Source organism: Xenopus tropicalis, chromosome 7, assembly GCF_000004195.4.
Source record: "Xenopus tropicalis strain Nigerian chromosome 7, UCB_Xtro_10.0, whole genome shotgun sequence".
Taxonomy (NCBI): domain Eukaryota; kingdom Metazoa; phylum Chordata; class Amphibia; order Anura; family Pipidae; genus Xenopus; species Xenopus tropicalis.
The window spans coordinates 84,597,117-84,612,551 of record NC_030683.2 but is presented as its reverse complement, the minus strand read 5'-3'; the positions used below and the strand labels follow the sequence as shown (position 1 = coordinate 84,612,551).

At 39.6% G+C, this 15,435-nt stretch overlaps 1 protein-coding gene across 2 annotated transcripts in view; it reads right to left on the bottom strand.

The window, feature by feature from the left end:
• The window catches only part of dixdc1 (DIX domain containing 1), a 95,625-nt gene that overhangs the window by 38,407 nt on the left and 41,783 nt on the right, over window positions 1–15,435 (bottom strand). For both annotated transcript variants that reach the window (XM_031905638.1, XM_031905637.1), the window contains 3 exons: window positions 14,951–15,076; window positions 13,303–13,552; window positions 7,034–7,129 (listed from right to left, as the gene is read on the bottom strand). In XM_031905638.1, coding sequence (XP_031761498.1) covers window positions 7,034–7,129; window positions 13,303–13,552; window positions 14,951–15,076 — 472 coding nt within the window. The remainder of the gene's footprint in view (window positions 1–7,033; window positions 7,130–13,302; window positions 13,553–14,950; window positions 15,077–15,435) is intronic.

Sequence of the window (15,435 nt, the reverse complement as noted above, 5' to 3'; positions counted from 1 at the left end):
ATGGGCATGTGCTGACCGGGACAAAAGCAGACACTTGCACCGAACCACATAGAGAGACATTTGTACTAGAAGGAATGTAAGCAACAATATAAGCATGTCATCTGTGTATTTGTCACTGCCCACCTGTATTTTTGTAAGCCCATGTTTACCTGGACTTGTCTGACAGGTTTGTCAGTGGAAGTCTTTGTACAAACGGATATATTTACCATTAAATTGGCAATGATGAAATTCTGATGAATATATGTCAAAAAAATGCTTTCAGCTGGAAACATTATATTGTGTTGCTGTCAAATGTAAAATAGCTCTGTTCTGATGTGGGTAAAGGCCAGCTATGCTAATTACTACAAAACATATATTCACATTTCTAATATAATATGCAACTCTTTGCAGGCATTTCATACATATCTAATATATGTGTATATAGATATATATATATATATATATATATATATAGAGAGAGAGAGAGAGAGAGAGAGAGAGAGAGAGAGAGAGAGAGAGAGAGAGAGAGAGAGAGAGAGAGAGAGAGAGAGAGAAAAAGATAGGGATGCTTTATTAGAAATTAAAATTTCAAATCTGCAATAAATCATGACTATCTGAAGTCCTGTTGAGTGCACCTAGGCTGTTAATACAACACGGGTGAGTGCGCCCTGTGTTTACATTTATATCTTTATACATATATATATATATATACACACATTTATAAATTATACATTTAAAAATAAATGCTAGCCCTGACTCGCAAACTAAGCCTTTTCTCCTATACAGTTCACATGTTACCTATACCCTTCATCACACTTCACACATTTAGATTTCCCCCATAAAGCCATGACAGGCAGAGGTGATGTATGTCTCTCACCATTTCACAAGCTTCCCTCCCATGATTCCACTTCAAGGCTTTGACATCACAGACTCTGGAGCCATACAGCTAAGTGAGCCACGCGTGGCTTAACAGCAACGTCCTCTTTCCAGATTGTGGCTGGCCAAGGCTGTTGCTATTACCTTCTTACCACATCCAGCTATAATACATGGGCTCCATCATTTCATTCTGGATGCTTCTCTGTGGCATCATGACACCTTGCTTCTCAGAGATGTTCATCTAGGCATTCTCCTGCAAGTGCTGATAAAAGCCTCTTGCCATGTTTTTCAGTGCAAACTCCCCGCTCCATTCTGCATTGCCTTTTTGCTGTAAACATCCAGCCTGGCTTCTCTAATCCAGTAGTATCCTCAGTACATGCAAGAGGCTTTTTTCCAGCAGAAAAAATTATATATGCATGTTTTTAGCAGAACCATTTCAGAGCACCCATCCTTGTGCTAATCAGAGCTATTCAGTCATCCCATTTAAGAAGCTCTGTTGCATATTTGTAAGCAGCATGCCTTCCTCTTGCTGTCACCCTGTGTCTAGCAGACTATTCTTCTCTCCCAGCATCACGGGAAGATGAATACAAGCTAAGGCTGGGAGAGGGGGAGGGAGGGTCTCATTATCCAATAGGCAAAGGGAATCTCTTGATGCCCTGGGAATATGAGGCATTTTTTGGCATTTCCTATCTGAATTATTTATTTATCTAATACCTCTGGGAACACAATCTGTGATGAACTACTATGTTTAGGATTATGGTACAAATGCACCAAAAACCCTTAAAGCTCTATTGCTTTATTTAGGGCCCCACAAATGCCTGATTTATGATTGTTGGTATAATTACATTCTGTGCTGCTTTAATACTTTCTGCCAGACTGTAAACAAGTGAGATATATAATGCTACAGGACTTAACAGCATTACAGAGGTTAATGACAATACTGCATAATTATTAAACTTCCAAAAATGTTTATTGCCATTAAAATAACAAAAAATATAGAATTTGGCAGTGTTACATGAATCCAAGTGACTCTCTCCTATATACACAGCTCTAGCCTCATAGATTTATCTGACCATCAGGGATAAAATAATTGATTACAAGATTATGCTCTTAAAGGCTTTACAGGGGGTAGTCACATCCCGTCAGGGGATACAAAAGTGCATGATTAGGAGCCCAGACAGGACTGTTTTTAAATTAATAAAATAAAATTCACAACTGAATGTATTGGTTGGAAGTGGATGCTGGAAGTTGTATTTCTGTTTTTTTGTCTTTATGCTTTCTCTGTATATTGTGTATTGAGGAATGAAGAGCCATACTTCCACTTTAACTGGGAGTCATTTGTAAATGGAGAAATATGCTTCCTGAATATGCTTGCAGTGCTTAAAAGAGGATTGTCAATACTCCTTACATACTTTCATACTTGATGTCCTGCAGCGGGGTTGGTTTTCCAAAAAAAAAAAAGCCAGTACCCTGCGGGTTAGGTATAGGATTTTCAGATGGGGGTCTGCAGGTCTGATCTATATTATTTATCTTATATTAGATATATTATCTGTATTTTACTACTTTGAACATTTTTTTAAAAGTTTTTTCTACCCCTGCCCACTTCTGATGATGTAACTTCTGGTTTGCAGCAACAGTACTTCCAGTTTAAAAAAAATTGTAGCCTCTGAGAGCAATAGATTTTTGGCTGCTGGGGTCAGGGACCCCCATTGAGAGCATTCTATAGCATACAACGTACAGCCCACGTATTCCTTTAAATTTCTTCAGGGCGCACTGTTAAAAAAACTGGTGTGCACATATCAGAATATGTATGAAATTATATGTTTTCACATGAAATTCTTTCTGCGCACAAAAATTTATTTTGTTCACTGGTCTCAAAATCTGTGTGTGCATGCATAGCTTAGAAGGAAAGGTGGCCATACACGTGGCGATCTGACGATGTTTCGTACGACCATCGGTCACACGAAACATCGTAAGATCCGCCACACACCATTCAGGGCTGAATCGGCAGGTAAGGAGGTAGAAACAATAGGATTTCTACCTCCTTCTGCCGATTCAGCTCTGAAGGGAGAATTTTGGTCAGACGCCTTCTATGGCGCCCGATCAAAATTTTCAAACTGGTCCGATCGGCGAGTCGTCCGATATCAGCAGCTTCCTGCGATATCGGTCGACTCGCCGACATGCCATACACACACCGATTATCGTACGAAACGAGGTTTCGTACGATAATATCGGTGCGTGTATGGCCACCTTATCAGTGCCTAGGTAAATTAAAGGTAGTGTTAAGCAGTGACATTATCTGGTTGAAATCTGTCCCAGAGTGAACAGTGACAGGCACTGTTACTTTGCATTCAGGACTAAGCAGGGCTGGGCCGATCTATACAGGAGTACATTTAAGTGCAAGAAACCTAAATGAATTGGGCTTTACAACTGACCTGGGGAAAATTCTGCAAATATAACTGTGACAGCAGATGTAGATGACCCCCTATTGTGACACTACACTATGGGGTAAATTTATCAAAATGTGAGATCAAAGCTGACAGAAAAGTTCCCCTACTTTCTATTCCTTATGGGATTTTTAGAAGCATATTTTTCAAATGGTAAACTCTCATTTTTACCCATTGATAAATATGCTTCTAAAAATCCCATAGAAATGAATAGAAAGTGGGTGAATTTTCCAGTGGTGAGCTCTGATTTCATATTTAGATAAATCTGCCCCTAAGTCACTTGCTTAAAAAGAACTGACACAGAATCAGTTCCAGAACTCACTGACCTAAAATGGGTTGATTCAATCACTGAATCATTCCTTGATTGTAATGATTATAATAATATTTCAATGAACCAGACTGAGCATATTCAGTATGTGCAGATAAGAAGTAACTATATTCTGAAGTATAAATCACTAATAGTATGCAGAAGCAGCTGTAGCTAAGAGAAAGCATCCATAAAACAATTATTGTGGCAATTATTAATTAAACAAATAATATTAATTATTTGTTTTTACATACTTAAAGCCACATCACAAAAAATTATGTGGCGCCTGTTGGTCTAATTTACTAACAAACTGAATGCTGCTGTTTCGTTTCACTTCTTTAACTTTTGGGAATCTTAAATGTTTGGCCCCACTCTTCATTCAGTTTGATTGTATGGGACATTGGTGAATGTTATTTCAGTGATCATGTATACAGACTATAAATCACTCCTTTTTTTTTTTTAAATATCCTTTACTTGTAAATTTTTTTTTAATTTGTTGAGACATAAACAGAAATAAATGGCATTTTACCCTTGTTTTTCTATTAGCACTGTTATCTACAAAGGTTATCTGTGCATTTTTGCCCTACTTGGCTTGAATAGCTACCCCTTTAGCTACACAACAGCTTATTTATATCAACTACATTTAAGTTTCTGAAAGAAACCCATTTTTATCAGGGTAGAGTAACATTACATTATATTTAGATGCATATAAAACCCTTTTTTGGTGTTACTGTTCCTTTATAGTCTCCTATTCTACAGCTAAGATAAAATTGACAGGAAGGCTTTGAAGGGAGATAAGGAGGGCCATAGAAGAAAGACAGAATGAATCTCTGGGGCAATATAGGTATGTATATCTGTATATAGTGCTACTTTTATACTCAGCCCTGTACATTTTTAAATCTTAAATCATTTTATATTCTGGTTATTCCCATTAGAGAGTTACAAAAGAAAATGCATTAGGAGTAGTTTGTCTTTAATTATCTGCCTTAGGCCACCATATTGAGCATGCATCCTAGATCCAAGGGTGGAAAGATCACAGAAATTTCAGCTCATATGAATAATTAATGTGCAACTGTTTTTCATGCACTGATGTTATTGATAACTGTACCCTGTATCAGCATTGTCTACCCAGATGGTAAAATGAATGGAGTTTCAGTTCTGGAGTGAGAGAGGTTAACCACCTTTTATTTAAATGTAACCATGGCTAAATAAATGAGTTTTTATAAAAAATGTTTCATGTGTTGCCTTTTAAATGTGACAATTAAGCAATGTAAAAACCTAAGAGAACAACATTTACTAGGTTGTATTTATGATAATGAATGAACAAGTCAGTCATGGGGTCTGAATACTTTAGCAAGGCATTGTATATATACTTAGGTACCCAAATGAATATATGAGGCACAACGTACAGTAAATGTTTCAAAATTATGCAAATGCATTTGGTTTTTCATTTGAACATGACCCTGCACCTTCTTTAAATAAAAAAAAATATTACATATTCTAAAATTATACCCTTAAAATGTATTTGCAAATCTCTGAAACATGTGCAGGCAAATCTTTTGTGTGCCAGTAACACAGCCCTAAAAGGAGTATCCCCGAAGTGAGACAGAATGCTGTGTCTAATCCATTATCCCTTCTATGGATGACTTTGTATCAGATTACATTAAGATATGTCCAAGGTGATTAATTGGAAGCAGTCAACCCTTGAAACACAGATTAAATCCTAATTAAATAGTGCAAAGTATCCTGGCCCACAATTAAGATAATTATTAAATATGCAGAGCAGTTTAGATGAGGCTGAGCCTATGGGGGATTTTTACTATAATGTATGCTTCTATAGTTCTGTCTGTGCTTTTGTACATATTTATACTTTCCATGCTTGTTGAATTGCTGCAGGTCTCTGCACCAGTGCTGTAGTTAGGTCAAGGGCCTCCCCGGGTACCAAATCTTACTGTGTCTACCAGCTTGTGAAAGTGATGATTCGCTATGCATGGTCATTTCCAAGTCAAGTCCGCTAGAGTCATTTCCGCTATGTGTGTGTATGGGACCCCTAGGAGGGCCTGTCTGATAAATATCGGCCTAATAATTGGGCAGATATCTATCACATGGGCTTGAAAATCCTGTTGGGCATGGACCACACTGTTGTGTTGATGCATTTTTCCTCCTCCCCCTCCTGAGGGGGTCTTCATAGGTTTGCCAAATGATCCTAAATTTGGCCTGGGTCAATGATCATTTCAGTCTGTTTGTCCCAGTCAGTCAGTGGCCACATATAAATGCACATGTCTGGCAACCTCAGCAAATGAGTGGATCTCACCATGTATGGCCAGCTTTAGGTTTGTCCCTAGTCTGTGCCAGTGGACTGCAGGATACCAATTTGTTCCTTGTATTATACTGATCTAGAAAGTATCATGGTAAGGAGGTATGACCGCAAATTTGCCTGCAGGAGGAAACTTTGCGTGACTTAGCAATACCTAAGCAATGCGAAGGTCTTTCCACTGGCAACTCCTATTGTTGCCAATGCAAAGCCATTTCGGAGCGGTTAGTCCCCCGTGATAGCAGAGATCTATCACAGGTGTCCTTAGCCTAAGATATCATGGTACATGGCCGGTCTATGCCTGTATTACACTGAGCTAAAAGTATGATAGGGAGCTACAATTTTGCCATAAAAGTACTTCCTGATGCTACATCACCAGATCCCTCAAGTTCCTCTATGAGGGAGGTGCCATATTTGTGCAGCAGTAGTCCATTAGCATTAGAAACTTAACTGACAGATTAAAAAGGGACAGTCAGGTTGGCAAAGCAGTCAGGAGTAATTCAAGTAAAAATGAAAAATCTACCTAATTCTTTCACTGTCATGTATTATTCCTGTGATCATAGCATTATATGCTTTACTGTATTGTTATATGTTTTGTTAAGAAAATAAAATAAAAACCTTTAAAAAAAATATAAAAAATATTTATATGAGCTATAGGTAACATTTAGTTCTGAGCAACATTTTTCACCAGGTTTTGCCAAGAAAAAACACCCATAGACTTCAATGGCTGCAAAAAACAGCAGTGCAGATAAAAAACAAAATTTCATGGTAGCCACAAAAAAATCAATGTGTTTCAGGATATTTGGCATAGCAAAAGAAAGTGAAGCAAGGACAAAATTCACTCATCACTATGAACATTAAATGTAAAAAGTACATTGTAATGTACATTAATATTTTAAAAAGTATTTTTTACGTGTCAGTATCACTGTTAAATTAAATCGACTGTGATTCCATGTTCTAGGACAACAACACATGAAAAGTTCCAAGGGTCTAAGTATTGTTTATAGACTGCGTAAAAATATACAACAGTCCTATTCCCATATGTTACCCATAGAGGAAGAACATATATACAGTATTACTAAAGGCCCTAAAAAATTAATTGTTGCTTACCTTAATGTCTCTGGTGAAGAATTCCCTTCATACTGCTTCACCATTGCCCTCACACTCCAGTATGGGTTTCCAATCTCTTCTTCAAAACTGCTGTTCCTAAAACGTTTTACTTCAATTAGTTAGGAAATTAAAGCTGAATGCATTATATACATGACAATTTAGTAGTGTTACCATCATTTTAAAATACACCTTTGTAAGTGTTTAGCCCTAAACCTACAGAGTGATTTTGGGTTCAGGAAAGAATTCCAGCATTACCACCATATTCTCAGAAATATCTCCTGTCTACGAAGCAGGTTTAGTGACATGCTTAAGATTGTGCGAGAAGCACATTTATCTAGTCTTGCAGACAAGCATGTATTGTTTAGCTCATTAAATAAAATAAACTTACTATTGAACTACACCTCCTAGCATGCTTCTTACCAGTAGGAAGCTGTGGTGTAAAAACTATAGTTTATGACATTTGAACTTAATAGAACAAACAGATACAAGACTACAATTAGCATCCAAAGCATCTAATGTTGCAAGAGAAAGAGAGGAACTCTTGCTGTGAATTTTGGTTGCACTTGTAAACGCTCATTCTCTATACAATAAAATTATGCATGGCTCTATATTTGCAGAGCAAACTGTACCATTGTCAAAGTGTCAAGCAGGATTCTTCTTTTTCTTGCACCTGGAGCCACTGCATTGGCTCGGGTGCAGACACACTAGAGAAATTTGCTCCTGGGTAGTAACCCATGGCAACCAATCAAACTGTTGCATTGATTATACTACCTGCAGCTGGCTGAAAAAAGCCACTCACAGATTGACTGCTATGGGTTAACTGCCCATAGGCAAATTTGTCCAGTGTTGATAAATTAACCCCAGAGTGGCTTTCGGTGCCAAATGCATACACATGTTACTGCAATGACATCTTCCCTGTGTGTATGCACCTGGGCCAGCATAGTTACATAGGGTTGAAAAAAGACCACCAAGAGAAACCACAAAGAGAAAAAAGACCACCAAGTTCAACCCATCCAAGTAAACCCAGCACACACAACCCACACCTACCAATCTATACACTCACATACATAAACGATATATATAACCGCTAATACTAACTGTAGATATTAGTATCACAATAGCCTTGGATATTCTGATTGTTCAAGAACTCATCCAGGCCCCTCTTAAAGGCATTAACATCACTAGGAAGGGCATTCCACAGCCTCACTGCCCTCACCGTGAAAATCCACCTACGCTGCTTCAAATGGAAGCTCCGTTCCTCTAATCCATACATGTCAAACACAAGGCCCGCGGGCCAAATCCGGCCCGCCAGGCCTTGCAATGTGGCCCGCACCGCGCTGTCATCACTGCACGCACTCTGCGCAAAAACATAGTCTTCGTCAGCGCCAGCGGCTCCTTCTCTCTTATGCCGCGGCAACAGGCCCTTTTATAAGGTTGCACCCGTGCGTATGACGTCACACGTCAGCGACGAGGCGCAACATTATAGTAGTGCCTGTTGCCGCGGCATAAGAGAGAAGGAGCCGCCGACATCACTGGTCTGTTGAGGGTACTTTCTGTGGGGGCTCTGTGTGTGCGGGCTGGCTACTGTCTATGGGGGGGTACTGTGTATGATGAGGCAATTGGGGGTACTTATTTTTGGGGGCACTGTTTATGGGGGCAATTGGGGGTACTTTGTATGGGGGTTCAGTAAACCATTCGGCCCGCGATTTAGGCTGGATTTTAGATTTTGGCCCCTTCTCTGATTGAGTTCGACACCCCTGCTCTAATCTAAAGGGGTGACCTCTGGTGCATTGATTGTTTTTATGGGAAAAAAGAACATCCCCCATCTGCCTATAATCCCCTCTAATGTACTTGTACAGAGTAATCATGTCCCCTCGCGCCTCTTTTCCAGAGAAAATAACCCCAACCTCGACAGTCTAACCTCATAGTTTAAATCTTCCATCCCCTTAACCAGTTTAGTTGCACGTCTCTGCACTCTCTCCAGCTCATTAATATCCTTCTTAATTTAAGGACTGAAGCCCAAAACTGCACTGCATACTCAAGGTGAGGCCTTACCAGGGACCTATAAAGAGGCAAAATTATGTTTTCATCCCTTGAGTCAATGCCCTTTTTTATACAAGACAGCACTTTATTTGCTTTAGTAGCCACAGAATGACACTGCCTGGAATTAGACAACTTGTTATCTACAAAAACCCCTAGATCCTTCTCCATTAAGGAAACCACCAACACACTACCATTCAGTAGATAGTTCGCGTTTACATTACCGTATTTTTCGCCCTATAAGACGCTCCGGAATATAAGACGCACCCAATTTTAAAGGAGAAAAATCTAGAAAAAAAATATTCTGAACCAAATACTGTAGTAAAATATTTTATATCAACTGTATAAAGTTAATTGTCTCCGGGCTCGCACATAATGAGGCTTCCCCCAGGGCCCCCCCCAAGCATCCTTCAGCTTCCCCCAGGGCCCCCCCCAAGCATCCTTCAGCTTCCCCCAGGGCCCCCCCAAGTATCCTTCAGCTTCCCCCAGGCCCCCCCCAAGTATCCTTCAGCTTCCCCCAGGGCCCCCCCCCAAGTATCCTTCAGCTTCCCCCAGGGCCCCCCCAAGTATCCTTCAGCTTCCCCCAGGCCCCCCCCAAGTATCCTTCAGCTTCCCCCAGGGCCCCCCCAAGTATCTTTCAGCTTCCCCCAGGGCCCCCCCAAGTATCCTTCAGCGTCCCCCAGGGCCTCCAAGCATCCTCCGGCTCCTCCACGGCACCCCCAGCATTCTTCAGCTTCCCCCAGGGCCCCCAAGCACCTTCCATTTCCCCCCTAACCTACCCCCACCGGCCTCCGGCTCCCGTGATGTCTTCCTCTCTGTGCCGCGGCTCCCAGCAGCTTCTGTGCTTTTATAAGGTTGCGCCCTGTGCGTGTGACGTCACGGGCGCAACCTTATAAAAGTGAGGATGCGGCACAGAGCCGCGGCACAGAGAGGAAGACAGTTCGCCGTATAAGACGCAGCAACTTTCCCCCCCCCAGTTTTGGGGAAGAAAAAGTGCGTTTTATACTGCGAAAAATACGGTATTTCTACCAAAATGCATAACTTTGCACTAATCAACATTTAACCTCATTTTCCAGTTTGCTGCCCAGTTCTCCAGTTTTGTCAAATCGCTCTGCAAAGCGGCAGCATCCTGCATGGAACTTATAGTTTTGCACAATTTAGTGTTGTCAGCAAAAATAGAAATAGTACTGTCTATGCCCACCTCCAGGCCATTAATAAACAAGTTGAAAAGCCAGTCTTCATAGCTTCCTGCTACAGCTCTAGCCATTGTGGAGGGAGTAAGTTTTATGAATTCTTATGGGAAGTGAAGCAGGAGAAGAGAGAAAGGAGAGAGCAGCCCAGACTCTGGACCTATGAATGAAGGATTTTTCTGAGAGAGATACCGAAGAACATGTTTACAAAAAAGGAGAAAAGAAATCCTGTTTCTTTTGATAGAGGACTCATATCAGCTTTTCTGTGAGCTATTTAATAGGGCATTCCACAATAACATTTTTATGTAACACAATTCTCAGGGTTCAAACAGGGCTGCACGAAGTGGGAAGTAGCAGGAGTGTGAAAGTGTACTTAGACTGTTGTCATCTATAGGCAATCAGCAATGAATTCTGGGATTTGAAGTCTCTCTGCTTTCCATAGTGGGTAGTGCACAGATTCTCTGAAATGCAGAAGGATTCAAGGCCTAGAATCCAAGAATTGAACAAGTTATTTGCAGCCCAAGAGTAGGGTGGAGTCTTGCCCTACAACACAAGCAGACTATCATGGTTTCATTTTAATCTGTGGAATCAGGTATATCTGTAAAAAAAAAAAAATGTATATTTACTTTTGGAAGTTCAGACATGGGCAGCTCAGTGACTCAGTAGGTAGCACTCCTGACCTGCAGCACTGGGGTCATGAATTCAATCTGAGCCAGAGCACTTTCCGCAAGGTGTATGTTCTCCCCATGGCTGTGTGGGTTTCCTCCCACATTCCAAAAACAGGTTAACTGGCTTCTGACTAAACTGACCATAGTGGGTGAATGTGTGTGTTTCTCTGGGGCAGGGACTGATGTAATGTATAATCTCTGTAAAGCTCAGCAGAAATGTGTTGGCGCTACATACTGTAAATAACAGGAAATAAATAAAATAGTGTTTATGCACCTTTCTTTTACACAAGCCTGAATGAGCTCATTCCAAAAAGGGAGGGTATTTTTTTCCTTTGTAGTAGTGTAGTGAGAGGTCAGACAGTGGTGAGTGACAGACTGAGTTTAAGCAGACCTGGGAATAGATCAATCCAGGCAAAGGTCACAAGACCAGGACACGGCCAAAGTCAGATCCAGAAGTAAAAGCACAGAGAAACAGGAATATGGCAGCAAATCAGAAAGCTTTATAACCCCAATAAAGTTATGTTTTGTTTGCAATCTCTGTTCCAGAGACAAGGTGGCTGCTTGGTTAAGCTGCTTGAAATTTAAACATGCAAGCAATATATGGCCAGTGCAGCTTTTCTAAGAACCAACAACTTCTAACAATTAATAAATTTGCAGCCCAAGGAAAAGTGGTTCAAGAATATTAAACAAGAGAATCTCACAATGTCCATGATATATATCTAAATATAAGTAAATAAGCAAAAAGTTTTCTTACATGGTTTTTTATTAATCCAAAGTCCTGAGTGCTGGCATTTGTTGCGTCTATATTTTGATTTTTTGCAGTAGCACCCAGTCTTCGACCCCCACTCTGTGGTGTGCTACTCTTGCCGGGACTACACAAGGCTACTATATATTACCATTTCAGGTTATTATGTGCTTCTCTCAGTTTGGGGAAGGAGGCATGTTAGTATGGGGGTACATAGGGTCAGGGGAGGAAAAAGTGCTGGTATCAATTTGAACCATGTTTGCTAGCATTCACTGTATAGTTTTACAATAAGTATTGATTCTTTCCTTTACCCCATGGATATAGGTTTGTAGCAATTATTTGGTCAGGTTGATTCTTGCTATGGTCAGAATATGAGCTACAAGCCTGTTTTGCACTTTATTTATCTTCATAGAAAGGGCTAAAAAGAGCTATACAAATCTCCCTTGGTATAGGTTTATTCAAACTGGCATGATCATGCTTTTGGGCAGGTCCACCTGATCTGGATAAAATTTCCAGTATCTATACATCCCCTAAAACAAGTGGGTGGGGAGGAAGATGGGTCAAATGTATGTTTTCTTTCAGTGGTAATGTACCATCTTGTATGTATGTATGTATAACTTTATTTATAAAGCGCCACAAGGGTACGCAGCGCTGTACAGTCTTACAGAATACAAAATTACACACAGGGAGGATGAGTGATATAATAAATAAATACAATAAATACATATATGTATATATATATATATATAAGTGCCATGTGGTATGAGACACAGTAGGAAGGAGGTCCCTGCCCCGTAGAGCTTACAATCTGAGCTTTGATCTTTGTCATGAACTTACATGTTGATTACTTGTTGGCTGTATTTGGGGATATTTTAGATTAGTTTAGGCCTATATTATGTTCCATTCATTTGGTGATAAGGTTTGGCCTATATCTTTTTATACTTTTAAGGTTTGGGAGAGATTGGGACAATAATCGCTTATACAAAACAGAGAGGGTCCTTTTTAGTCTGCCTACTTGTTGGCAACAAGTTTCAAGGATAGTAGGTGTCTGTTTCTTAAAGGTAGGATTGATTGTCTTTACAAGTGCTGTTGCTGAAGGAATCTAAATATTTCTCTCCAACATGTTTTGGGTATACTGCATGTATTGGAGGGACTTAATAACTGTGGAGGTAAGAAAAAGTGGGTTATTATGAATGGGAATAAATGTGCTCTATGGTGGGGCTATGTATGTTATGCCATGTGTGAATGGTGTGGGTTTTGACAGAGTTAACTAAACTTTGGTGATTTGAGTTGTGTCTTATTTCTCCATAGACATTTTTATTTGTACCCAGCAACTCTCAGTGTGGGGTGAATGCCATTGTGTGGTGGTTTTGGAAAGACATGCTACTTACTGCAATTTTATCCACATAGTTTCAACAGATACATTTTCATAGATACATTTTCTACAGTATTTCTAATTCCACAGCAAGTTCATGCATTTCTTTTCTGTTCTCAAACTATAGTCATATGTAAATTATATGAGCAATGCCAAACTCATTATTACACTACACTAATTTTTTACATTTTTACACTAAAAAAATATCAGTACAATAAAGCTGACAGAGGGTATTAAGCAACCTTAACTACCTTTGCCTGTAGCGAAAAATATCCCGGCCAGATCGTGACATGTCCTGCCGAACCTCTGCAAGAGCAGCAGCTGCACCCTGAGCCATTGCAGCAGTGGAATGGGGCCTGTGGTTGTCCAAAGAAGCCGACTGGCTTTTCCCTGTCCCTCCCACCACATTGTGATTTGTATATCTTCCAGAGACAGGTTTAAAATGAGCTGCTAGTGTAAGGATAAGTCTCATGATGGATTTCAGATTCCCATCCACGATATCTGTCAGATATGGAGAGAAGTGTTAGGATTAGTTTGGTAACATGGTCTTAGATCATAACATCATACATTATGTTATATTTTATATTTTGTAATTATAACCTAGGGAACAGATATGGCTAAAGAAATATGTATTGCAATATGAGAATAAGAATTCTCCATAGCTGAACCAAAGCTGCATGTGTATAATGGTGTGTAAAAACTGCACTAAAATACAGCAGTCATTGCCAATTTGCAGCCATTTAATGCTGAGTTAAATCCCACACATTTCTATGCAAATTGAATGCAGATACTAAACTTCTGTAATAAAAAATAAAACATTGTTTTACAACACTTTTTAGGACAAAAATTCTTCCCTGAAGATTATTCAACTTCTTTTAATAGGTTACACTGGGTCTAGAGTAATGTAAAATAAAGTTATAATTTTAGTCTGCTGTTAAAAAAACAGACTTTTATAAAAATGCCAATTAGCATATTCATTATGTCCAAAATCACTCACTATTCACCTAATTAATTTGCTTATTTCTTACTACAATGCAGTTTTTAAATACTCAATTATTATACTGTAAGTATTCATGTTTTGGTTTGTTTTTTTGGTTTTTTTTTTTTAAATGCATCAGTTAATAGATGTGCTCCAGCAGAATCCTGCATTGAAATCCGTTTTTCAAAAACACAAACAGATTTTTTTTTTATTTGCAAGTTGGAGTGATATCACCCCCTCCCTTTCCCCCAGCAGCCGATCAGCAGAATAATGGAAAGGTAGGTAGGTAGATAGCAGCTCCCGATAAATATCAGAATAGCACTTAATAGTAAGAAATCCAAGTCTGTTTTGGGACTTCTCTAGTTACATATAGATATAGTTATAGAAGAAATATTAGGTTATCTGAAAGCAGTTCTGTGTAGCGCTGGCTCCTTCTAAAGGTTAAGCTCAGAGATGGCTGCCAACACACAATTTTACAACTACTGCCTCTATTGGCAATAAAATGCCTGTGGAAATATCCTTTGCCTTTAAAGGTGGGATATAATCAATATATATAGGCACTGAGTTGAAGCCTACAATAGCTGGTCTCTGAGTGTATCTTAAAGAAGAAGGAAAGGTACAATCACTGGAGGGGTACCAAATGTTAGGCACTACCCATTGATTGTAAGGCTTTTCAGATAATTTGGACCAATGCAGAAAGCTGCATCGGCCTGAGGTACATGCGAGGAAGCAATCCTCTTTTTCTGATACTTTTTTTTTTTTTAATTCCTGGGGGCCAGAGTATCCCCAGTAGAGTATATGCTGTAGAGTGAAAAAGTTGGCTTTTTTGTTCAGTTTTTCACTCTACTGTGATGAAGACAGAAGAAGGAAGAAAATCACACTCTTCCATGTATCCTGGGCCCAGCACATTAATCACTCACCCTTGGATGACGTTTGGTGCATTCGGATCTTCTTGGAAGCCACAAATTGCAGAACTTTCTCCACATTTTCTCTCCTCTCCTGTACAGAGCTTGGCTGAAGATGGATCCCACTTAAGTTTTCCCCAGCTGTAAAGAATAGTTACAATTTACTGTGCATGGCTACTGGAAAAACTTTTTAAAGCACACCAAGTAGTTGGTTTTCTTCTACCTTTACCACTGAAGGACATCGCATATTTAGCTGCACAATAAGATATCAGTTACATGCTCAGTAGCTGTGGTGATTCTGAACCCATTTGGCCTTTTGATTAGATTATATTTTAGTCAAGGAACACACTTTTATAATCAGCCCCTAAAAAGTTGCAAAGTTTGCTACAATTCCTATGACCTATAGCAACTAATCATAAGGTAGCATTTCCTGGTCACCTATTTGAAAGCAAACATCTTGTTGGCTGTTATGGGTTACTGCACCTGGGCAAACATAGTGC